At 44.3% G+C, this 24,748-nt stretch overlaps 1 protein-coding gene across 4 annotated transcripts in view; it reads right to left on the reverse strand.

The window, feature by feature from the left end:
• The window catches only part of TMEM220 (transmembrane protein 220), a 216,189-nt gene that overhangs the window by 127,167 nt on the left and 64,274 nt on the right, over positions 1–24,748 (reverse strand). For all 4 annotated transcript variants that reach the window (XM_086930570.1, XM_086930568.1, XM_086930569.1 and 1 more), the window contains one exon: positions 5,852–5,912. In XM_086930570.1, coding sequence (XP_086786696.1) covers positions 5,852–5,912 — 61 coding nt within the window. The remainder of the gene's footprint in view (positions 1–5,851; positions 5,913–24,748) is intronic.

The following is a 24,748-nucleotide window of genomic DNA, read 5'->3' on the forward strand; positions in this document are numbered from 1 at the left end:
ATCTTATAAATATAACTTCCCATTGGAACAAGATAAAGAATTAAAGTTTAGCCTCTCTGAACTCAGAATGTATTAACACATCTTTTAGTAAAGATGGTTTTTAACTTGTGTGTTTGAAAATGGCACTTTTAGAAAGTGGGCATTTTCTTGTTTAACCAATCTGTGTGCCTCTGCCTATTTGTGGATTGACTGTCTGGTTTTGGAGTGACAGGGCTGGGGATGTGCATTCTCTCAGATGGCCACCAAGGGGGGAGGGATGCATGTCCTGTCTTTCCTGAATGAGTCAGAGCTGAGCTGAATAGACCTGGGCTGCAATCAGAGTAGTGAAAGGAATTTTCACCAATTCACCAACACCTGAATAGGCCGGTCTGCATTATTTAAAGTGGTAGGAGGAAATTTTTCTTGCACCTAAATAAAGCCTGTCTCCCTTGCACAATGATGTCTCCACCCCCTGTGGTCATACCACGCCAGTGAGGACAGAGCTTTTTCGGACTGGGCTCAGAGACCCTTGCACAAAGAGAACATAGACAAAATGGGGTATAAATATTAGACCTAAAACCCCTGAACTAGATCATTCCTGGAGTTCAAGAGGACCCTTTGCCAAGGAGAGCTGGAGACTGAGGAGAAGTACTGCCCCTTTGCTGTGTGCTCTGTGGGGTTTGTCTGCAGTTGCTGTTTCTGCCAAGAAAAGGAGAAGGTCTTTGCTGTGTGCTGTGTCCAGGGGTGGCCTTAGGCATGTGCAAGCTGTGCACCTGCACAGGGCCACCAAATCCCAGGGGCCACCATGCCACTAAATATCCTTAATATTATCCATCCTCTGAGGATGGATACATATTTGCGTGGCGGCCTCTGCAGGGATTTGGCAGCCTCTGGCTCTGTTCCACTTCCAAACACCCCGACCCCCCCATGCCACCCCCCTCTTCACTGGCCTCCGCGCTCCGCCCCACACGGACCCTCTCTTCCGGGGCCCCCTACCTACACCCTGCCCAGGGCCGCCATGAGCCTAGAGCTGCCCCTGCTGTGTCCCCTGCTTGAAGGAGATCTCCATGGGCCTGTGAGGGCTGGCCTCCTGTTCTGAAGTCTCAGGGACCCCCAGCACCCCTGAACTCTGCTGCTGTGAGTTCTGACCCTCCAGGAGGTGCCTGTGTCAGTTTGTGCCTCTGGAGGTTGTAGTTGCTGTTTGGGAGCTGGAAGACAGAAGAAACTTCAAGAACTGCGAAAATCGAAGCATCGCTCTTCTTGCGGCTGTTTTTCCGATGCATCTTCATGGCGCGAGAAGAATTTACACCCCCGCTGTGCCACTGTGAAAACAGACGCAGTGCCTGTCGCTGCTGCAAGAATCGATGGATTGAGGGATCACGGCTGAAGAAATTGCCGCTGCATCGATTACCGACGCATCCCGGATTTCCACGCATTACACCTGTGCAGTAAGTTTTCCCGACGCATCACCTGCAGACCGGAACCATCACCAAGAATCGACGCATCACTTCCTCCTACAGACCGAATTCGACGCATCAATTCTCCTTGCGTGCAGCAGAACTGTTGCATCGCCTCCCCAAGTTCTCAGGAACGGACGCATCTCTTTGTTTTCGACGCTTCTTCACTCTGCGGCTGTTTTGCCTTGTGAAATTTGACGCAACTACAGGTACTTTGTGTAAAAGTCACGCATCCATTGTTTTCTATGGTACAAGTTCTTGAAACCGTTTGAAAGTCATATTTGTAGCTGTGTATGTTAGTTTTTTGTCGATAGAGGTCGTTTTAAGATTAGATAAAGATTATTATATTATTTTCCTAAACTGGTGTGGTGTCCATTTGTGGTGTTTTCACTGTTACTGTGAGTGTTGTTACAAATACTTTACACATTGCCTTTGGGATAAGCATGCCTGCTTGTGCCAAGCTACCAAGGAGGTGAGCAGAAGCTATCTAAAGTGGGAATCCCCCTTACCCTGACTAGAAGCAAGGGTCCCTATTTGGACAAAGGTACCTACCTCTGTCAACTAGAGAGCCCCATTTCTAACACTATCGCCTTAAACTAGGAAAGTAAATGCCAATACTATTTTAGGGCCACAGCGCATACATACTGGGGCACTGAATAACAGTGTTGCGGTGCATCTCCACCCTTGAATATTGGGCTGATTGTCAAGCCTTGCCAGGTTTCCGGAATTATTTATGTATGAAAGGTGTAATGTATGCTCAGTTTTCTGCCTAAATCTCAGATTCATTCCTATATAGGGCTTGGGGAATTACATTCAGGTGGGTGCACTTTCTCGTCGGCTTAGACTTATGACATCACAATTCTGTTTTGGGGCAATGGGGGAGAACTTGCTTCCACAATTATACCCGCGTGACTTACTGACCCCCCCTCTTTTTGCGGATTACTACCTTTAAAATGTTTTGTTAAATGTTTGATTCAGTCTGTGTTTTGTACATAATGGAAACAGAGTGGCATCACAGGACTACTAGCACCATTAGCCATGTACTAGCAAATCTTGGAGTTACATTTTTTGAAGGGCTCAATACGTTTCGGCCAGTACAGATCCTATTGTGATGTGGAGTCTTCCCAGTGTTGACTTCCTCAGACAACGTAACTCGGCAAGATGATGCACATTGGCATCTAATAGTGCTTGGTTAAGATCCTTCTTTGCCAGCTGCACCAATGCAGAGTGGCGTCTTGATCCAACAGGGCAGATTGCAACTGACTGAGAGCAGACATTAACTCTTACAGAAAGACTAGTTTTCTGACTATCTTTCAGCAAATTTTTTTTAGTTGCTTACTCAAATTGCAGTTCTTCACGATCCCCATTTCAGTCGTATTTATCATAGTAAGCAACCATGAATCGTAGATTGATGTAGTAGCTTTTCTGCGAGAATGAATTGTTGAGTTGACCAAAGTTACATTGAACTGTATGGGCTGTAGCCACTGCCAATCTGGACATATGCGGCATTGTAAAATGATTTGGTTGACTAGGAGAGTGAATTGTTTACTGTGGAAATTGATTTACATGTACCTGATAGTCTCTGTAAGATTTGTTTTCCTTTATTTATGAAGGTGCAATGCTAATGAAAGCAAAAACAAGATCTAAAAAAATACTTTTCCTACTTTTTTTTTTTAGACTCAGTAACTTCACCGTTCAGTAATATATCCCCGTTGGATACTATGGCCTAATGTAAATGCTAATAAGGATATTTACATTCTTGTATGTACTGTCCATGGTAGCTACCCCAACTCTAATCTTATGTATTCTATTCACAGTTTTATAAGTCTAAATGATCTCTTAGCAAAAAAAGAAGTGCTTGTCACAGTGTACCTACGTTCAATGTGTGGTTCCTCCTTCTAAACAATAAATTATAATTCAGCCTCAGTTTTATCTTTTTTTCATTTGTTGTAGAAGATTTTGTGGATCTTTTATTCAATTGATATCACCCTCTGTCCGACAGTATGATTATGAGCCGAAACGTGCTAACGCCCGTACTAATACCATTCTGGATAGGCTTTTTAACAACAAATTATGCGTCAGATAAGTATCTTTTCCTGTATAGTCTGATCAATTAATTACCTCACCGAATGTTACATGAACCACTTGCACATTTACCTCTTTATATACATTAAAACCACAAGCATCTTGTTAGACTGAACATCGTTGGCATGAAATTACGCCAAACTTTTCCCCTTCACACCTTCTTTTTGCTGAATTTGTTTTTTTTGGCCTTAAGGCTCTGTGCACTTTACCCCAGCTAACCAGTGGTAGAGTACATGTACTCTCTCTCTAAATCATAGCAAAACTGGCCAACACCTAACAGGTATCTTTAATTTACTGATAAGTCTCTAGTAGATGTTACTACATGCTCCAGACCTTACCTTAAATTAAATGTTACTAGTGGGCTACAGCACTCACTGTGCCACCCACTAAATCAGCCTTTTAAAACATGTCTCAGGCATGCTTCTGCAGTCTGTAGAGCAGTTTTATACTGCCAGGGTGCATTCCATTTAAAATGTGGGTCATATGTTTTTAAGTTTTACATGTCCTGGCAGGAACAATTCGTTTTTCACTTCTGTAAGGTTATCACCCCCACACACTAACACTGGGTTACCTTATTACACTTAATGAATGCTAGTTTCAGTTAGGGACAAGATAGGGAAATTATGTTCAACAATAAATTACAATTTATTTAAGTGTAAAGTCGGATTTTAAGGTACTATTCTGAAAATGCCACTTTTAGAAAATTGACATTTTTTCTGCCTCCACCAAATGTGCAGTTCTGCCGATTTCCACGGTCACAGGAATTTGAATGTCTCTCCTGTAGTGTTTTGAGCATTCCTTCCAGACTTGGAGACAAACATGCCTTTGGTGTGGGGCAGAGTGTTGCTCTTCTGAGCAGGATATCATGGGGAGTTGCACTCAGCGTTCCTGGGCTTCAAAGGGTAGCCTTGAGCCTTGACAACCCCTTCCTGACTTCTAAGGGTTGCCTGCCCTTCCACTGACGTATGTAATTCACACGTAAGCCTACCTGCTCTTTATTACCTTAGACAGTTTGGAGCCAACTCTAGTAAAGGGGGAAGGTTAGGCAAAGGGGGCATCCTCCACCCACAGGCTATCACTGAGGATAAACGTGACACCCTCAGAATTTCACATTGAAGCACTCCTGGACATATAGAAGATTCAAAAGAAGGAGTGCCCTGCTGTCTTAAGAAGAAAGATTGGACCTACTTTCCTTGAACTCAGGCTCTCCAGGAGCAACTCCAATTGTCAGTTGGCTGTCCTTGAGTTTGAACTACATGAACACAACTAGCTTCCAGAGGCCTCCCTGCAACTGCACAGCTGACCAGCACAACTGGATCTGCTGGCACCTGCCTGAGCCCTGCTTCTGACCTTTGCTGGAGTCAATCCCGATTCCCAAGTAGTGCCCCTAGGTCCTGGACCTTTGGCTGTTCTCAAAGTGTGCTTCTTCTGAAGAAATGGTGAAGATACAGAAGTTTTGGACTCCTCTTCATGCTGAAAAATCGGCCACCCGCTATGACAACCAATGCGAGGATTAAGCGGACCTGAACATCGTGTCGACATCGATAGCCTGTGTGTCTAGCGATGACTGGCTCTTCGCTTTACAGCAGTGGGCGTCTGTGACGCTCACCCGCTCCTAGCACAAACAGCATCCATTCACGGCACCCAAGAATGGCACACTTGCGAGGACTTGAGAAGGTAATTCTTCAGTGGGACAAACCTGTATCCAACCCACTCGCCATCTAGGTCGGCTTGAATTTCTGACTTTCCCACGTCCAGTGCGACCAGATGACTGAGTGGTGCTTTGTGTGTTTTGGTGCTATTCTAACTGAAAACATTAAAAACTCATATCTTCGATTCAACTGATTGGAGTTTTGTCGTTTTGGTGACATTTTATGTATTAAATTTTACTCTATATTTCTAAATTGGTTTGGGATTTTTCTTTTGTTATGTTGTCTCTAAGTTAAGTCAGACTGCTTTGTGCGAAACTACCAGAGGATTAAGCGAAGGAAAATTTAGTGACTTTTGAGTTTCACCCAAATAAGGATTGTGTTTATTATTTTATGGGGCTTCCACCCCTCTCAACTAGGAACCCAATTTCTTACATGTCTCAAACACATGTCAATCCTGCTTTATAGAATGTTTTAAGATCTTATTAAAATGAAGCTACTGTACAAAGATTTTGACAATGTAAAGAAACATAGGTGGCGCCACTTTGGGACACTTACTTAAAACTATCAGCTACACAATATTAAATACAAGTGTAATTCAATGAAAATGCAAAAGGTTAGTACAACTGCAAAACTCACAGAGACTGAGGTATTACTATAAATTAAATTCCAAAGCAGTACCTGTAATCTGTGGGTTGAAAGAAACAAACATACTTAAAGCAGCAGGAATTGAGTATGCCACCTGCACAAATGTGAAATAAAAAATAACAATCAATTAATTATCTGAATAGTATTAATAACGATTATTAAACTACGGGAACACTAACTATTGCAATACATACATTTATTGCTAAAGCTGCTATCGCTCAAGTAAATAAATGCAGATGTCCCACACCCTCAGTTCTAATATCCTGTAAAATAAATAGTAGTTAAAGCTGAAGAGAAAAGCAATGATACTTCAAACCAAATATATGGCAATATTAGGACCTCTTTACATTTTGATTTCCTTTACTTTTCACCTCCTTCAAATGTGTGCTTGCTTTGACTAAAGTTAACAGACTGTTGTATAGGGTCAACGGCAAGGATATAATCAATCAGTTATTGGAGCGTTACTTTGGGTCCAAGGGCGGAACTGAACTACTACTTTGTTGTCAACTAGTGTGTTTAAGGAGGTACGTGTGGTATCTTGCATACGTTTACTTATGGAATGCACCACGTTGGAATGTTGTTGTACAAAGGGAGCAGGGAATGCCAAAGTAAAGCAGTTGTTGCTCTAACTGTGGCTGGGGTGGTTGGATAACCCCCCTTACCTTCCATTATTTAGTTCTGAACGTCGTTTGATTGCTTCTTTACACTGACCCTAAAAAGCTAGCCATACCTCACACGTCAGAGAATGCGAGCGGAGTGTGGTCAAAAACTCCAAGGGGTGGAGACTGCAGTTCTAGTGGCTGCCATCAAGTAAAGGGACTGACTTGCCAGGAATGACGACATTCAGGAGCAGAGATGGTATAACAGAGAATGACAGATGCCCTCTGTGACAGTTGCAGTGTGTTATGTAAATGTAAATGTATTGCGACTTATATAGCGCACGTATCACCCGAAGGCATCAAGGCGCTTGCCTTGGGAACCCGTCCTGGCTTTTTCCCTGTGAGATAACCCCTACTGGGCATCCCCAAGGTGAAAGCCAGGCATCCCGCAGCGGGTGGGCCGCCGTAGTGGAGATTAAGCAAGCTATTGCCCAGAGTTGCAGCGTGGGACCCCATGATTAGAGTAGGCACCGAGGCGAGAATTATCGAGTCCGGGGACATTTTGGGCTCAGGACCCTGCCGCGTCGGGAATTGAACCCTCTGCATCAGGGTCTGCCGCTCTAATCAGTGAGCCACACTTCTCCTACAGTTACACTCCTGTTACAGTGACTAAGGGCCAGACGTACGAAACTTCCAACTTTCATTTCCTAAATTGTGAATCCTAAGAAATTGCTATTTGGAAAATGCAAAAAGTAATGTACAAAAATAAAGATTTCCCAATAGCGAATCCTACACAGTAGGAACTGCTATTATGACATCGCTATTTAGGAAACTCTAAACCATTTGTTCCATAGGCCTAGATGTATCAAGCCGTTTGGCCTTTGCAAATCGCAAAAGGTCTATTTGCATGTTTTGGCATGCATCAAAAATTAGCAAAATAAGGAATCGCAAAAATTTGCGATTCCTTATTTTGCCATAGCATTTAAGGAATCGCAATTTTGCGATTCCTTAAATGCTATGTTATAGCATTTTTCAATTGCGAATTTTGGTTAAGAAATCGCAAATTAACTCCATCTTGAGGTTGATGTTAATTTGCGAATTCTTTTAAAAATGCACAATTTGGAATTTTTGAAGGTGGCATGTGATGCACACACATGCCCATAGGGCATGTATGTGCGCCAGATGCACACACATGTACATTTCAGGGGTGCAGCAGGGTGTCCTTGAGACACCCTTGCACCCTTGAAATTATTCTCAATTTGTGATTAGCAAATTGCAAATCGCAAATTGAGATTAATTTCACAATAATTCCTATGGGCCTCCTGGCCCATAGGAATGAATGGGAAATTATTCCTTAATTGCGAATTCGCAAATAAGAAAGATTAAGAAATCGCTAAAAATTGTGATTTTTTACATACATCCCAATTTGCGATTTCTAAATAGCGATTCCTTAAAAATCGCTATTTAGAAATCGCAAAATGGAATCTTGATACATCTGCCCCATCGCACCTAAGGCCTTAAGTCCATACGTACAAATGGTTTTGCATTTCCAAATTTGCGATTTCCTAATAGTAAATGGTAAACTTGGAACTGCAAAACCAAGGGCACCTATGAACATAAGGCACTACTTGAGGCACACCCAAAATAAATGGTGCACATGTAAAGCGCACAAATGCCCTAGGGGCATGTGCATGCTACATGGCACTTAAAACAATGAATTTTGGGTGTTTTTTTTAAATTGCACATGGTTACGATTGACTTGGAGTCGAGCTATTGGCACTTCCCAAATGCCCATTTTTCATTTAGAAAAGGGTTTGTACATGTGCTTAGGAAATCACAAATAGGAAATTCCTATTTGCAATTTCCTATTTAGGAATCGCAAAAAGTGATTTCTACTGGGTGGAAATCGTATTTTGCAACTGTGTTTATGACTTTGCACATACTGAAAGGCAGCATTGCATTTCTTAACGGCCTGAAATTGCGATTCCGTCCGTTAAGAAGACACTTTCCTTTCCTACATGTGGCCCTAGGTTTCAGGTGACATTGAAGGAAGTATGAGTAAACGTGTATCGCAGAGTGCAGAAGTGCATCGCAGAGTAGTACGGGGATTGTCGATCAACCAGTTGTTGTCATCAAGCTAACAGGTAGATGTCAATGTAGGAATTCACACAGCGAGGCTTCAATGGGTCTTGTTAGCGAAAAGGTTCAAAAAGAAGTGACTGCATCATTTTGTAGGTGTGCATGATCTATTACATCTCCCTACAAATGATAAGGCATCCCTTTTTTGATTTACCGATCTGAGATGGAGCAATTAAAAAAATCTTTTGAGGCACATGGGCTAGTAGCAATATGCAATGTAGTCCACCGCCCCAAAACAAAAACACAATGTAAAAAAAAAAAAAAGACTGCGGTGGAGCACCAGGGAGCAGAAGCATCCCATGATTTAAGGAAAAGAGAAGGCGGATGGGAGAGAGAAGCAGCACTCAAGGGACAAGCACAAGATAGAGAAAGCAACAAGAGAACAGAAGAGAAAGAGGACAAGCGCAACACCACGGGAGTGAGGATACAGGTGAGAGTGAGTAACACAGAGCGCGGGGTGGCACAGAAGTACACAGACACTGACGAAAAAAATGCATGCAATCTCATTGTGTGCTGAACCAAAATGAGAAAATTAGTGCCTGAAGAGTAAGCAGTGGAAATATACTAGTAAAGGGACAGAAACACATGAAGAGGATGGAAAGCCCACACAAGCCAACAATCAGAGAGCAAAGTGTCAGAACTCCTTTCAGAGGGACACAGAGCGAGCAAGAGCTACTGGGCCCAAACATGGGGTACGAGAACCTTTACTCCCGATGTCCTGGGGCCTGACTTTCAATGGGTCCTGAGCAACTGGGCCAAGTGGCCAAGTACTGCTTCAGCACTTGACTCTCAGTAGTAAGGCGAGTTGAGCAGTCCTAGTAGATGCAGGGGATGAAGACATGCTCACAACTAAAATTACGTTCAATAGCAGCCTTAAATGATTGTCCAGTCAAATACTTTTTATGAAAAAGTATTATTTACATACAAAAACAAAGTAAAATACAGCATGCACAAATAATACACAATTCCCTGACGTCAGTACTCTAGTGTTCAATAGGCAGATCCCTAGTCCCACTTCCCTCTTGCTAACAATAGTCGTTATCCTCATTTACCATAGGCAACATTCAGCTTAGGTTCCACTAGCAGCCCGATTCTCAGGAGTCCCACTCCTACTCTTCCAAAGTCAAAAGTGTTCCAGCGCTTAAAGATCTATGAGTTAGAACAAGTTTCTTTTGACCCTTGGGCCCTGTTAACAGCCTTACCCTCTCCTGAGCATCCAGAAGCTTTCCACACTCAGACATCACAGAGGTCTGCAGGGTTCAGGCGGTGAGTAGCACACTTTGCTTCGCAATGGCAGTGGCTGGCCATCCACAGTGCTTCCTCCAGTCACAAGGTAAGTTCCCCTGATCCTTCTTACAGGTAGGAGGATGAGAGCTCTGGTTCGGACACTTTAGTCGTGGCTCAGGCACACATATGTCCCCACAGGGTCCTTATCTTCCGACGTCTGTGAAAACAAGCAACAATCCTAGCTCTTGATGGAAGTCCCATCTGGTATAGGGGGTTGCTGACTTTAGCCTGCACATGGGCGGCGGATCGATTAGGGTGACCAACTGGCTAGGGTGTAAATTCATGATGGTGAGTGTAAAAATTCAGGACAAAGGGTCAAAATTCAGAACAGAAATTTAGGACAGAAGGTCAAATATCAGGACAAAAATTTAGGACAAAAGGTAAGTTTTACAGACACATTGGAGGAGGTCGCACAATAGTATGTAAGTAAGTAAGTAAATAGACAACCAACATAAGTACAAGTCAAAATAAGTTTATATTAGGTTGAGACAATCGTACACTCAAAGTTTTTCTGTATGCGTTCAGCTTTGAGCAACTGTGGTATTTCATATGATTATTCTCTATTTATATGGTTACAGCACTGAGTTGTCCAGTCTGATATTTTATTTACAGTTTATGGTCCTGAGCAGGCATGTTTGGTGAGAGAAGTGGTCGGGAATATCCGCTCAGATAGACTTTGTTATTAGCATCCCATGTCTAAGTGTCATTGTGAGATGTAAAGCAGCACGCATAGAATGTAGCTAATTGGGACTAGAGTGCAGTCCTCTGAGTGGTGAGCTTTTTGCGTCAATCGCTTCAGGTATTCATTGTCTGTTCAGCTGGTGATTGTTGGTTGTGGAAGTGGGAGGGTTCTGAACACAGGTGTGGGGCTTAAATACTGGCGGGTCAAAGCAACGTGAAATCTTTTTGTGGAAAATAGTTCAGGATGGATGTTTTTTAGCAGGTACGTGAGTCAGGATTTGTAGATAACATGCAATGCAGTAAATAATAGAGGATATCGGGTGTTGGAATTGGGGTTAATATGAGCGAGGATGGGACAGGATTTAAGTGGTTGCTAGAAGCACCTGAGAGACAGGGGTTATTTAAAATTGAAACAAGCAGTTGCCAGCAAGAAGATGGATAATGTATAGCGCGGAGCATACAGTTTAAACAAACATAAGAGGGTCTGTGCAAAAGGTTCAGGAAAGGTTAGATACAGCGAGGGGGCAGAGTTGCACAGGTTTACATATGAGAGAAAAGACGAGGGCATTTCTGCGCTTAATAGGAGGGTTCAGTACACCGAGGAAAGGACGAGGGTACAATTTGGGAGGAGGAGTGTGTGTTCAGGGCAATTAAAGCGGGAGTGATTTGGAGAATAACGTGAAGGTGTAATGGATGTGAAGAAGTGGGATTGTATTTCAATAGAGGTTCGTGCTACTGCATAACGGGGTGTAATTATATTCTAATGGTGTCATTAGGATTGTGACAATTATGTTTAACTTTCACATGAATGTTTTAAATGTTGTTGTATAATACATTTTGACTAATGGATTTGTAATGTATGTTTTATAAAAGCAATCGCAACCTGTTGCGATTTTTTGTAATTGACAGGGTTGTTCCATCAAGCAGAGGATCCGCAGACTACGTCAATTATAAGCATGGGCGAATTTGGAGAATTCGCAATTTGCGGATTTGTGAATTCGCAATCTGCAAAATTCACGAATTTGCGCAAATTTGCGAATTTTTTATTTTTGCGTGTTCGCGGGGAACTTTGCGTATTCGCGGGGCGCTTTGCGTGTTCGCAGGTTTTTTTTTGCCTGGTTCATCACTGCCACCCTCTCGTTTTTTATGCCCTTCTGCCCTCTGTACCACTTGTTTTTGTGCCTTTCTGCCCTCTGCCCCACTCTTGTTTGTGCTCTTTTGCCCTCTGCCCCACTGGTTTCTGTGCCCTTCTGCCCTCTGCCTAACTCATGCCCTCTGTCCCACTTTGTACCCTTCTGCCCTCAGCCATAAGTCAGCTTGAACAGGAAGCACTAATAGATAAAGTATAGCAGGTGCTTGAGTTGAAGGTCAAATTAAGTTGCACAGTCATTAATCACCCCAAGTTTGGGGTGATTAATGATTGTGTAACTGAATTTGAGATTCAACTCTAGCACCTGCTTTACTTTATCTATTAGTGCTTCCTGTTGAAGCTGACTTTTTGTAACTATTTTAGAGGCTCTGGCAGCTTGCCGGCGCCATTCTAAAATAGTTACAAAAAGTCAGCTTGAAATTTTAACCCAATCCGTTCCGCTCGCGGAATTTGCGGGAAATTCGCGAATCTCACGGATTGCGAATTTACCAAAAATTCGCAAAATCCGCGAGCGGAACGGATTTTCCGCCCATGCTTAGTCAATTAGTATCCAAGTACATTATGGAACTGGACACTAACATCCCTGGGGGCTTGAATTCTGAGGAAGAATTGTCTTGGCATTTAGGTGAATGAGCACATAGTATCTCAATTTTGGAATTTGCGTCTGTGGGAGACAAAGGCTTTGGGCCTTATTCCTCATGTATATAATGCTGGTTATTTCTTTTTCTTTTCATTCTGCAATGTATAAAGTATGATTTCAATAACTTGGGGAACAGCACTGCACTCTGGAATAGTCTCCTACTAGGTTTATTCTGTATTGATTTTAAATTGTTTTTAAATCACTCGCACTAGAGTTAATGTAATATGTTTGTAAAATTGGGCTGGCCGTGGAAACTGTTTACATTCTTTTGTTTTCCCCTTCTCTTTCCGTTTAAGTGGGACTACAGCCTGGAGGTGAGATTCCATATAGGACTATAAAATTCACAATTTTTTTATTTCATTGCCCATTTGGTCACAGTATGGATTATGGACTGATGATCAAACATTATGATTTCTTGTGTGTATTTATTTGCATATATCTTTTTTCTTGGAAAAGATGTCAGGAATGATGTTATTTATTGCCCACTTGGGAACAATATGAATTGAATTAACTTTACTGAGGCTCGCTCAGCCAGATTTTGAATTTAACCCACTTGGTTACGTTTTGAATAAAATAGTATTCTCCGTGATTCTAGGAGATACTGCTTAATATTTAAGCGTAATTTAATTGGGCAGAGGCTTGTACGAAAACATGCAAAAATATGCAATGAATGGGGTATTTATTTATAAAAGGAAATACTTCTGTACTTTCGTTTTGAATTCCAGGGATTGACCGTATAACCCACTAGCGTGTTTAATACACCTGAGAATCAAGTTTTGGGCGTTCTGAATTGTTGTAATGTATTAGCGAAGGGGAAGAGTTAGGCGACAGAATAATGTGATATATATATATATATATATATTTTTCGAACAAAGAGGGCGGCACAACTGGATACTTTATGAAGCTTTATTCAAACACAAACACTCCACCAACGCGTTTCAGCCTCACGGCTTTTTTCACGGTCAGCAAGTCCTTTTTTGCTTTTTGTTTATATACTGCCCCATGTTAGCCATTAAGTGGCATTATGTGATATGTAGTTCATCAAGCAATATGTTGCAAAAAGTTAAATTAAAATTAAGGTTAAAACAAAGGACTGGTGTGCTATGGTTATATGAGTATAGTACTCAAAGCATCTTAAGTTGTTTTCACTTAGGGCTTATTGCTTTGCAGTTCATAATACTGTGTCACTGTCATGAACTGCAAAGCAATAAGCCCTAAGTGAAAACAACTTAAGATGCTTTGAGTACTATACTCATATAACCATAGCACACCAGTCCTTTGTTTTAACCTTAATTTTAATTTAACTTTTTGCAACATATTGCTTGATGAACTACATATCCCATAATGCCACTTAATGGCTAACATGGGGCAGTATATAAACAAAAAGCAAAAAAAGGACTTGCTGACCGTGAAAAAAGCCGTGAGGCTGAAACGCGTTGGTGGAGTGTTTGTGTGTGAATAAAGCTTCATAAAGTATCCAGTTGTGCCGCCCTCTTTGTTCGAAAATTAATTTGGGGCTATGATCCAGCTCCCGGGTTGAGCACACACTGTGGAGCGCTCTCAGGCTTGGAAGGATCGATTTGGATTGATATATATATATATATATATATATATGAGCCTTAAAATTTACCAAAAGCATGTACGGCGGCATGACAACATATATATAGATGGTTACAGGCTTTTGCTGCTCATGTAAATCGTCAATACTTTTATGTTCACCACTACAAGATGGCCGACAGTTCTATGAGACACGCTTAGGGTATTTTCTTGGCTTATACACAAATAAATCATTTTGAGCAAATTGCTGTGACGGTGTCTATTTCGAAAGGAGTGCACGCGTGCTGTCTGCGGCATGGTGAGACTTTATGGATGACAAGGGAACCTTGGACCCTGTGGTGCACTGCCGCGTTTGTGTCCCGGCAAACCTGAGGAGGTGAAACGGTTATATATATATATATATATATATATATATATATATATATATATATATATATATAATGTCAGTTCTTTCACTCTACCATCCAGCCTTTCATCCATCCATTCCCCCTTTTCACTATGCATACATTCTTTTACTCATCCAACCTTTTATCCAGCCTTTAAGACATTCATCCATTCATCTACCTATCAGCCATCCTTTAACTCACCCATCCATCCACCCTTTCACTCACATATCCATTCTTTCACTCACTCACCTTCGTCTGCCAAGTTGCAGACAGAAGAGGCCCATCAGGAACTCCACCGCGCTGTAGCTTATAAAGTTGGGGATTCACAGTGTCCCAGCATCAATCCTTTCAGCCATCCATACTTTTGCACATTCATCGATCTACCTTTTCAATCCATCCATCTATCCACCTTTTCACTCCACCCATCCATCCTTTCACTAATCCATCCTCATCATCCATCCACCTTTTCACTCATCCATCCATTCATCCTCCCTTTCATCCATTCTTTAACCTATTCACCCATCCACATGTATCCATACACCCCCTTTCACTCATTCATTCTTTCACTCATTCTTCCATCATTCACTCTTTCATTCATCCATCCATCCATACACTGGTTCCACTAATACATCCACCCTTTCACTAAGACACCTATTCATCAGTCCGTTCACTTACCCAACCAATTTCACGTTAATTGGAGCCTTTTTTTCAGCCAAATTGCAGACACAAGAGGCCCATCACAAACTCAACCCCCGCTTTAGCTGCTAAAGTGGTGGGTTCACCACGCCCCTGCATGAGGAAAGTAAAAAGCAATATGATCACAGGAAGGCTACCAGTGAGCTGCAAGTGTTTGTGGAAAGCACAAGTTGAGGCTGAAAAGTGGTCCATGCCTACCATATGCATTTAAGTTGTAAAAATGTTCAAGAATGTAGTGATTATACAAGATGAGAAAATTTGGAATTTGAATAGAACTACTAATGTGTCAAAGAAGGGATAAGGAATGATTACAAGAGAAGTGTGCTGTAATGGAAGGAAATTGTATTCAGAAGGATGATGGTAGAGAAATTGAACCTACAATGTTTGAACAATGCCACCGGCTGGGCAACAGAAGAGTGTTGAAGAAACCAGTTTATTTAAGAGATTATGTTACATTCTGAACTTCTGTGAATCCATTTTCTTTATTGTCTGGGTATATGTCTCTAATGTACAATGTTATTGCTTACTGTTATCATTTGTTTCAGTAAACTCTTAAAGTTGCTCATGAAAAGAAAAACGTGTGGTATCCTGTATGCCTTTAATTATGGAATGGTCCTGTTGGAATGCTGTTATACAAAGAGAGTTAATAGTTCACTAGTAAAGCCAGCTGCTGCTAGAACTGTGGCTGAATAAAGTGGCTCAACTTTTACCATTCAAACGTGGATGCCATTTGATTGCTTCTTTTCAGTGCCCAGTTGTTAGACCTGACCTTAGGATGGTCTTTCCCCCAACTTTGTGCATTCCTCCTCCACTTTTCTGACCTCACTGTTGCTGTTATTAGGACTTTGCACACTTTACCACTGCTAACAAGTGCTAATATGCTTGTGCTCCTTTCCCTAAACATGGCAATATTGGTTCATCCCCAATGCGCTCTTTCACCTCATAAGGGGCCGTACAGCGATCCTGAAGATCCCTGGTCTCCACAGGCTTCATGGCCCATACATTCTGGTCAGGTTGAAACTCCACCAAAGTGGCCTTTTGGTCATGCCAGAGCTACATGACCTCTTGGCTAGTCTCAAGGTTGCATTTTGCCTTTTTCCAGAGGCAGTGAATTTGGTTACAGAGGGCCAGCATGTACCTGACCTCATCCAGGGGAGGTTTCCTGGGAGCTTGCTCAAACCCCTCCCTCAAAAGGCTCAGCAGTCCCCTAACAGGGTGGCTATAGAGGAGTTCAAAGGGGCTAAACCCAACTCCTTTCTGTAGGCTAAGAGAAGGTATGGAAGGAGGACGTCCCACTTATGCCTCATGGGCTCAAGTAGGCCCATTATTATGCCTTTCAAGGTCTTGTTGAATCTCTCCACAAGACCATTGGTTTGGGGGGGGGATATAGTCTGATTTACCCCACACTCGTTCCACATGGACTTCATGTACGCTGATATGAAGTTAGTGCCCCGGTCAGACACTACCTCCTTGGGGAATCCCACATGGGTAAAAATTCCCATCAGAGCTCTGGCCACCACAGGTAAAGTCACTGACCTCAACGGGTGGCATGGTCCACCACGACCAAGACAAACCTTTTGCCTAATGCTTTCTTGGGGTCAAAGGGTCCAATGATGTAGATGACTACCATTTCAAATGGAGTGTCAACGACATGTAGCGTGTCAGGGGAGCTTTGTGCCTTTTCCTTGACTTTCTACTGGCCTGGCAGGTGGGGTAGGACCTACAGAATGCAACGGAGGCAGTCTTTATCCGGGCGAATAAAAGCGGACAAGAAACCTGGCAATGTCTTGTCTTGGATAACTGAAATATTTTGCGCACAACCTATTAGAAATTAATTAAAACAATTACAATTGCATACTGATTGCCAAAATTATCAACTGGTTCGCGTGCAGGTCAGGAAAGAGGCTGTCTTCCTCTTTGAACAATCTGAACGCTTTGCAACATACGATTTGCATTTGATACCTGGCAGCACAGTACAAACATTCAATCAACAGTATAATACATGTTTACAGTGTATTTTGTCTGATTACAAGAAAGCGATACAGATGGAATATTTTCCACAACAGTAAGCAAAGTTGAATTATGACCTTTAATTTGATTATTTGAATGTACAGTACACTGAAAACATGTAATATACTGCTAAATGAATTTTTGTGCTGTGCAGCCAAGTAACAAGAGTAATTGACACTGGTGAAGTGTTCAAAATGTCTTGTCTTTCCATACATGTCCTACCAGGAGTTCGTCTTGAGCCAAACCCCGTAGGAAGGTCCTGTAACTCCGGGGGACCATCAGCACACGGGCTGCCCTAGAACCAGGTGCCTTAGGCTAACTATATAAGAGGAATTCTCCCAATAGATCAGGTGATCCCCAAGTGATCCCCAGAGGTGTCACCTGCTGCCTGGGCTTCGACTTGCGCCCCAGCCCTCTAGAGAGGGGTACTCTTTCAGCATCTTCCAGAATTCTTCCCTTGTTGGCCCACCCTCAACTTGCCAACAAGCAAGTTCAGGCAGGTCATCCAGGCCTGCAAAGTCTTCCCTGTTTGGCTCTGGGGTCTTCTCCTCAGGTGCCCGGTCAACCTTGACCGTGGGAACTTCAAGGGTTGGTTTTAATCAACCCCAGCCCGTGTGTTTCTTGGCAGCTATCTATTGTAATGTTCCAATCTCCAGGCACCCTAGTCTCCCTTCCCAGGCAGCCATGTACCATGTGGCCATACAGACCCACTCAGGCAATCTAAACATCTCCAAGTGAGAACTGAGCTCTACCTCCCTCCAGGTAGTGTGCTTTAGTTTGCTGCCTAACAGACAATTTACAGGCATGGCAGAGCTCACAGCTACTTTCATAGAACCCAAGACCTTCCCCCACACTCAAAGTTAACCAGAGCCACCTGTAGATGGCTCCAACTGCAGGCAACTATAACTTGGTGGAATGTTTTAGAAAGACCTGCTCTAAGGACACCAGCTGACTCTTTACAGTAATCATGCTGGCTCCTGAATCTCGCAGAGCCTCTACTCGTTACCCATTGATGGTGACCCACAGCCTGAACTTGGAAGTATTGGCAGGCATATTGGCTTTTGGCACAATCTCCTTATCACTCTGGGGCTATTTCCTTCCTGAGCACTACATTCACCCGCCTTGGTGTCTGCTTATCAAAAAAAACCTTCTTCCTAGGGAAGGCATGGACTGGTTACCGCAACTCCCTTGAAAATTATTTTTGGGGTCTTTAGAGAACACCTAATTTTTACGTTTTTCTCCCCCGCCTTCTTTTAGTTGGAACCCTGGCCACCTCTGTGGGAGCCCCTTAGATAACTTCTTGGACACTCTGTTGCTAGCCTCGAGGTCCGACTCATCAGCCTACTGTCAACTGGGTGCTGGCACAACTCAGCTAAACAAATACTGAGCATTTGCTCTCTCATAATCAGATTGTACAACCCATTTTAATCATTCACTTAGTTGCCCCCCACCCAACCATTCAGTGCCTTGATGGAGTAATCCACAAAATCTACCCAGGACTAGTTGGGGAGCTTCTAGCGGTCCCTGAATCTCTGGTGGTAATTTCAGGGGTAAGCCCAAATTTGCAATTAAAATTGCTTTCACTGGGGGTGTGGCTTCGACAGCCAACATGGCGGACACCGCCCAAGCCGACAATATGCATTAATCCTTCCAATATACCCTCCCCATTGGTCCACATTAATGGCGTCAACTCTCAGAGTGGAGCCCCTGAATCTGGTGTGGCGGAAGGCTGAAGACTGTGCGCGGCCACGACTGGAGACATGGAGGTCGTGGCCCGGCGCTTGGGCAGTCGTCTTCGGAGTCTCTCTCCGCCGCGGGAACCTGGTGAGGGGTGCGCGGCCCCGGGAGAAAACCGTACGTTGTCCTGAGGATCCCGCAGCCGAGGTGGGGTGGGGACTGTGGCGCACCAGTTCCGGGGTGGTTGGGGCCCGTTTCAGGGGAAAAGCTGTGGTTGCCTTGAAGTCTGTGGGCCTTGCGAGGGTGTGTGGTGTGGCAACGCCCGGGTGACTGAGGCAGAGTGAGGATTCCTGCACTACCCGCCCATCGTAGAGGGACTGGACAGTAAGGCATAATTATTTTCAGCTGCACTGAAAATAGCACAGAACCTTTCTTGTAAACCCCACCTTCCTTGCGTAGTCAGCACAGCTCAGTGAGTTGAGTGCATTCAAAAGTCAAAAATATGTATTCTTCAAGGCGATAATATTCCTCTTCAAAGTCACAGGGAAACAGAGGAGTCTGGCGCTTTAATGTGTGAAACTCTCTTATAAGTTAATATATTCTTAGTGGCAGATCTCTACTGTACGCAGAAGCTTGATGCGGTTGGGGCAAGGAGACACAGGATGTGGAACTCTTGTGGACTGTGCAGTAAATGAGCAAGAGCAGAAAGGTACGGTGCCGCAGGAGGCCTATTGACTCACTTGGAACATCTGTGCAATACATCTTGGTTCTCACCTCCACCCTGCTTGCCGATGGCCAGCTGTTGACATGTCTTCAGCGTTCCTCGAGTTCCACACCAAGAAGCTGACACTGGTGAGAACTTTTGAGATATAAATTAGGAGGTGCTCGCCCAGGGTGTTGGTTCTGTGGGGGCCCGGATACGGCCAGTGACTGAGGCCGAAGACGTGCTGTACCGGGCCACGTGCCGCCCATACTAGGCCGGGTGCCGTCCCGCGGGGGCTTAGTTACTTCTGTCGCATAGAGTGTGTGGCGGCGCCGCGCTGCTCCATGACTGCATGCCCAGCCCAAACTGAGTAACTGGAGCGGCATGTGGGCCGGAAGACAGGGCCCAATTGTGGACGAGTCATGGCCAAGGATAAACCGTCGGGTTCCAGCCCCAAGCAAAGTACTTTGGATCAGTTCACTACGACTCCAGGCGGAACGAGTGGGGGAGATGCTGGGAACCCAGTCCCCCACAATGCAGCATTGCTGGCTGCAATCACTCAGGCCTGTGATACCCTCAACGCAAAGATAGGTGCTGTGGATTCGGAAGTTTCCTTTCTACGCCAGGATATCTGTAAGGCGGTGGACCGCATCACAGGGGTGGAGACCCGCTTCTCAACTGTGGAAGATACAGTGACTTCATTGCAAAACAAGCATTGGCAAAGCAAATAGGTCTCACCTTTTTGATCTTTTGGCTTTACCACATGCTTTTTGTGCAGACCTCCAACCCTTCCCAAAAAGGAGAGAGAGGACATGACTATTTCATTTTGTAGGCACACGCATGCATGCCGACACATGGAAATATAAGGCCGCCATTTTCTTTTTTTTATTTACCAAATGTAGATGTCTGGGAGCCACTTACACTGGTAAGAGAAGTCTCCTTACTTTTTATGAAAGGGCATTTTAAAGTGGGGATTGACCAGCAGCAAATGGCAGGCGCCAGACTATCCAGAAAGCTTCAAGTCAAATAAATTATTTTAAATGAACAAGAGGAGAGGGGGAGCAACAGAGGAGCGAGTTAGGGCTATGGATAGTGTTGTAGCCTGTGTTGTTTGTATCTGGTTACTTTCTCCCTAGCTGCTCAGCCAGTGTGAATGTGATATGTGGAATGTTGGTGTGATGGACATGAATGGAATGTTTGGGTGCCTGGATGCTTGAGTGTGACAGTTGGAGTATGGGCTGAGCAGCAGGCAGACTGTCCCTAGTGGGGCTGTATCTCTACAACTCAAATAACTGAACTTAGTAAATTTACTGAACTATACATCCTGACTGCGGACTCCATCACTACAGATAGGAAGGAAAGCAATAGGTAGTGGGCAGGGGACGAAAGAGCAATACAGGCGCTTGAGTCTGGGGAAGAAAAAAAACAGTAAAAAGAAAAGCCAGGGAGGGGTAGGGAAAGCAATGGGCGAGTCTGGAAGGGGAGAGAGGGGGCAACAAGAGTGCACATGGGGAACAGTAGTTTTTGGGTGAGAAGCAGCACACTGGGAAAGAGGTAGAAAACAACAACGACAAAGGAAAGTATCACAAATAAAACCAACAAATTAAAAACACTTTGAAGCATGATTCCTGCATAAAATGTACATGACACGTGCTTTTAAAAATATGAATGCGGGATAACTTCAGGACTCTTATAGTAATAGGGACACGGGTAGTAAACATAAATAAACTGGCGCTTGGTATATGGCTAAATCAATAGGATTCCTGCTGTTTCTAGAATGGCCAGCCAGCCGACTTCAGTAACTCATTTTCTCGTAGTGAAACAATTAGTGTGATGCTACAGGCCTTGGGGGCTCCCACTAAAGCACCTGAAATGCAGTTAACAGCATATCAAGCTCATCTTGTATTGCTGTACTGCGAGCTAGTCAATGGTAACCACACCGCCTCCATATTCCACCAGAAAGTAAAAGTCCTGCTGCTCTGGAACGATGATAAGCCTTCACACACCCCCAGAACGGAGCAATAGGAGGCAGGCGGTTCAGCACAGCACAGAAACATGAGGCTGGCTTTGGGTCTGGTTTAACCAGCACTTTATTTGTATCGTATTGCCATTGTTAAGCGCTCTGATACCCACGGGTCTTGTTCGCGCTATACAAAACACTATAAATAAAATAAATAAATAAATAAATAAAAATTGTAACTGGTCAGAGAGCCATACCCCTGACGAAGAGCGAAGCGCACTAGTGTCAATTAGGGGCAGATTCCGATTCGGGAAAAACCGCTCCGAATAGCCGTTCGGAGCGTTTTTCCTATACGAATCGTACCCAGCAACGGACCCCGTACGTATGACGAAGTACGATTCGTACCAGGAGCCGTACTCCGTACGAGTCGTACAGAGACCGTACGACTCTAATCGCCAATCGATTCTCCCTCGGAACCCACTGTACGCGATATCTGTACGGTTCGTGGCTGGTTTTTATGTCCCAGCATGTACGATACGTGTTGGGTACGCACCGTACGACCCTTTTGCTACGGGAGCTGAAAACAGCCGTAAAAGCAGAGTTCGCACCATAACAGGTACGGAACGGCCCCCCGGGTATGGTGCGTACCGCCCATGATCGCAGGGGTACGCACCGTACACCAATCGTACATGTGGTACAGCTCGTACACCCATCGTACATGGGGTACGGCTCGTACACCCCATGATCGCAGGGGTACGCACCATACCCCTGCGATCATGGGGTGTACGGACCGTACGGTGTGTATGTGTTAGTGTGCTTTTCTGTACGACTCGCCCTTACCTGACGTGGACCGTACGAATCGCGTCCTCATACCCCGGTCCGGATCGTACTCGTCGGGTCGTACGGCATGTGTACGAGTTGTACTGCATGTGTGCGAGTCGTACGGCATGTGTACGAGTCGTACGGTTCACGGTTTCAGCCTTGCAATACGTACGGATCGCGACGATTCGGACAGATTCACGGAATACGGATCGTACTACGCGACTCGGATGGACGGGTACGATTCGTACGGAGAGGGCTTCGGATACAAATCGTACGAACGGTTTTCCCCCGAATCGGAATCAACCCCGTAGTCTACATTTCCCAAGATGTAATGACTTTGGGACCCACTGATTCAGGGATTCAAGTGGTCAAAGGAGCGGTCGGACAGAATCGAGTTATACATAGACAATGTGTTGTTTTTCCTGGCGGATCCGTGGTTTTCTGGGTCGCGAGTTCTCCAAATACTCCAGGTGTTTGGGGTGTTTATCGCACGCTATGTGAGGTTTCAAATATCTAGGTGTCTCAATCTCGCCTTGCCCAACAACATTGTGGAAACATCAACATTAATCTGTTGCTTTCAGGTACCCGAGAGGAGACCAAGATATGGTCCCCTCTAGCGCTGTCCAAGTACGGGCGCTCAGCAAAATTTAAGATGGTCTTGACTCGGTTACTCTATTGGTTGCAAAATGTTACTTACCATATCCCACGCACTTGGTTCGCCCAAGCCAAAGCACTCCTAAACAACTTCCTAAGGAGGGTGGGGGTGCCTTCTGAGTAGTACATACTGCGGCGGTATTGCTACAGCCAATATTTATGCTTATTATGCAGTATCCCACCTGCTGACATCAATGAGTGGTGGTACAGCCCACACACAGACCCAACATTTGCTGTGAAGCACCTGGCGATGATGGACATACCCCTCCTGAAGCTTCTCTATAATGGCATAAATCTAAACTTCCTACACCCCGCCAGCAGATCGGTTGTTTAGCTTTGGCGCTATGCCGTTGAGAAAATGGGCTGGGATGGACATCTGACACAGATAACCCTGCTATGGCAGGGAACTTATCTAAGTCCCATTGCCAAACTCCCAGGAATCAACAAATGGGATCTTCTTGCTATCCCCACCCTAGGGGACATTATCCAGGGATCCACCCTCAAATCGTTTCAGCAACTGCAAAAAGAATTGCAGTTGCACCGGACACAGTTTTATAAATACCCGAGAGGCATGGGAGGCGGACTTGCCCGACATGACCGGCGATGACTGGACAGAGGCCCTAGCTAGTCCTATGAAGCCACTATTACCACACAGTATCAACTTATCCTGTTTAAATATCTCCACCGGGCATACTTCACCCGCTCCCGCCTCTGGAGGATGGGAGTCATCCAGTCCCCTATGTGCCTCAGATGCAGGAATGCGGAGGGTACCTTTTTTCACACAGTGTAGAACTGTAGGGCATTGCAGCAGTTCTGGCAGAAAATGTCATCTTTCCTGGCCCGGGTCCTATCCTGGAGTCTCACATTTGACCCTAAACTGTTCCTGCTCCATAGTACAGAGAGGGTAGGCGGGAACCGCTATAAACAGCAATTATTGTTTTTGGGCCTTAAGCTTGCCAAACGAGACCGCCTGATTATGTAAGAGGTCCTCCCCGCCAACAATGAGTGGGTGGAGGGCTGCTATGATTTAAGATTTAAGATTTGTTTATTGTACAGTTAATGAAAACTCACAATTATTAAAACCAGCAAATTATAAGACAATCACTAGCTATAGTGTTTGTGATTAAAATAACAGGTGAATCTCCTTATTAGTTCATAAAAACACAATTTGGTTTGATGCTGTCCTTTGGGGCGACTGGATGCTAACAGTTTTTTTATTTTAGGCAGTGCTTCCAGTTGGCCCGGCAGCTGTTTCTTTTAGTCTTTTGGCCACAATGTCAAAGAATTTTGTTATTCTGCAGTTTAACTGGGTTTCTCCGGGGTTAAAGCAGAGCATCACAACCTGCCTGCAGCTTGTTGTTCCCTTCTGAATCCATAGGGGCCGAAGCAGGGAGCGTCTTATATCCAGGAGATTTGTGCAGATGCAGATTATATACGTCAGGTCCTCTTTTCCAGTGAAGCAGAGTCGGCAGCAGTTTGCTGCGTTTTCTCTTTTCCAGGGTGCTAAATGAGGCATTATGGGTATATTGCCCAGGCGCATGTTGAGGAACTTATTTTTTGTTGTCTGTGTAAGACCCGTTGTTAAATACTGTTGTGGCTTGAGAGCTGTGTAGCCTTCCAAAACCACCCATCCATATGCTCTCTTAGCAAGAGTTGCTTTATCCTGATTGATGAGACCATCTTGGTGACTTTCGATACCATTTTTTTGAAAGTTTTGGGGTCAGTTGCTGACTCCCATAAGTGTGTTAGTCCTAAGGTCTCCAATGTTTCCATTAGATATTTTCTTGCTGGTGAATTTTCTCTAGTGGATAGTTCGGTCCAGAGGTGGGTGTTTAGGGATCCGTGCTCTGCATCTCTGATTTTCCGCCAGCTTTTAATGTATGCGCCTCTTCTCTCCACCGTTTGTTTCTGCAGCCCGAATTCAAGGCGGATTTGGGCGGGCGAGGTGTAAGTAGGCAGATGGAATATT

The sequence above is a fragment of the Lissotriton vulgaris genome, chromosome 7 (assembly GCF_964263255.1).
Source record: "Lissotriton vulgaris chromosome 7, aLisVul1.2, whole genome shotgun sequence".
In the NCBI taxonomy this organism is placed as follows: Eukaryota; Metazoa; Chordata; class Amphibia; order Caudata; family Salamandridae; genus Lissotriton; species Lissotriton vulgaris.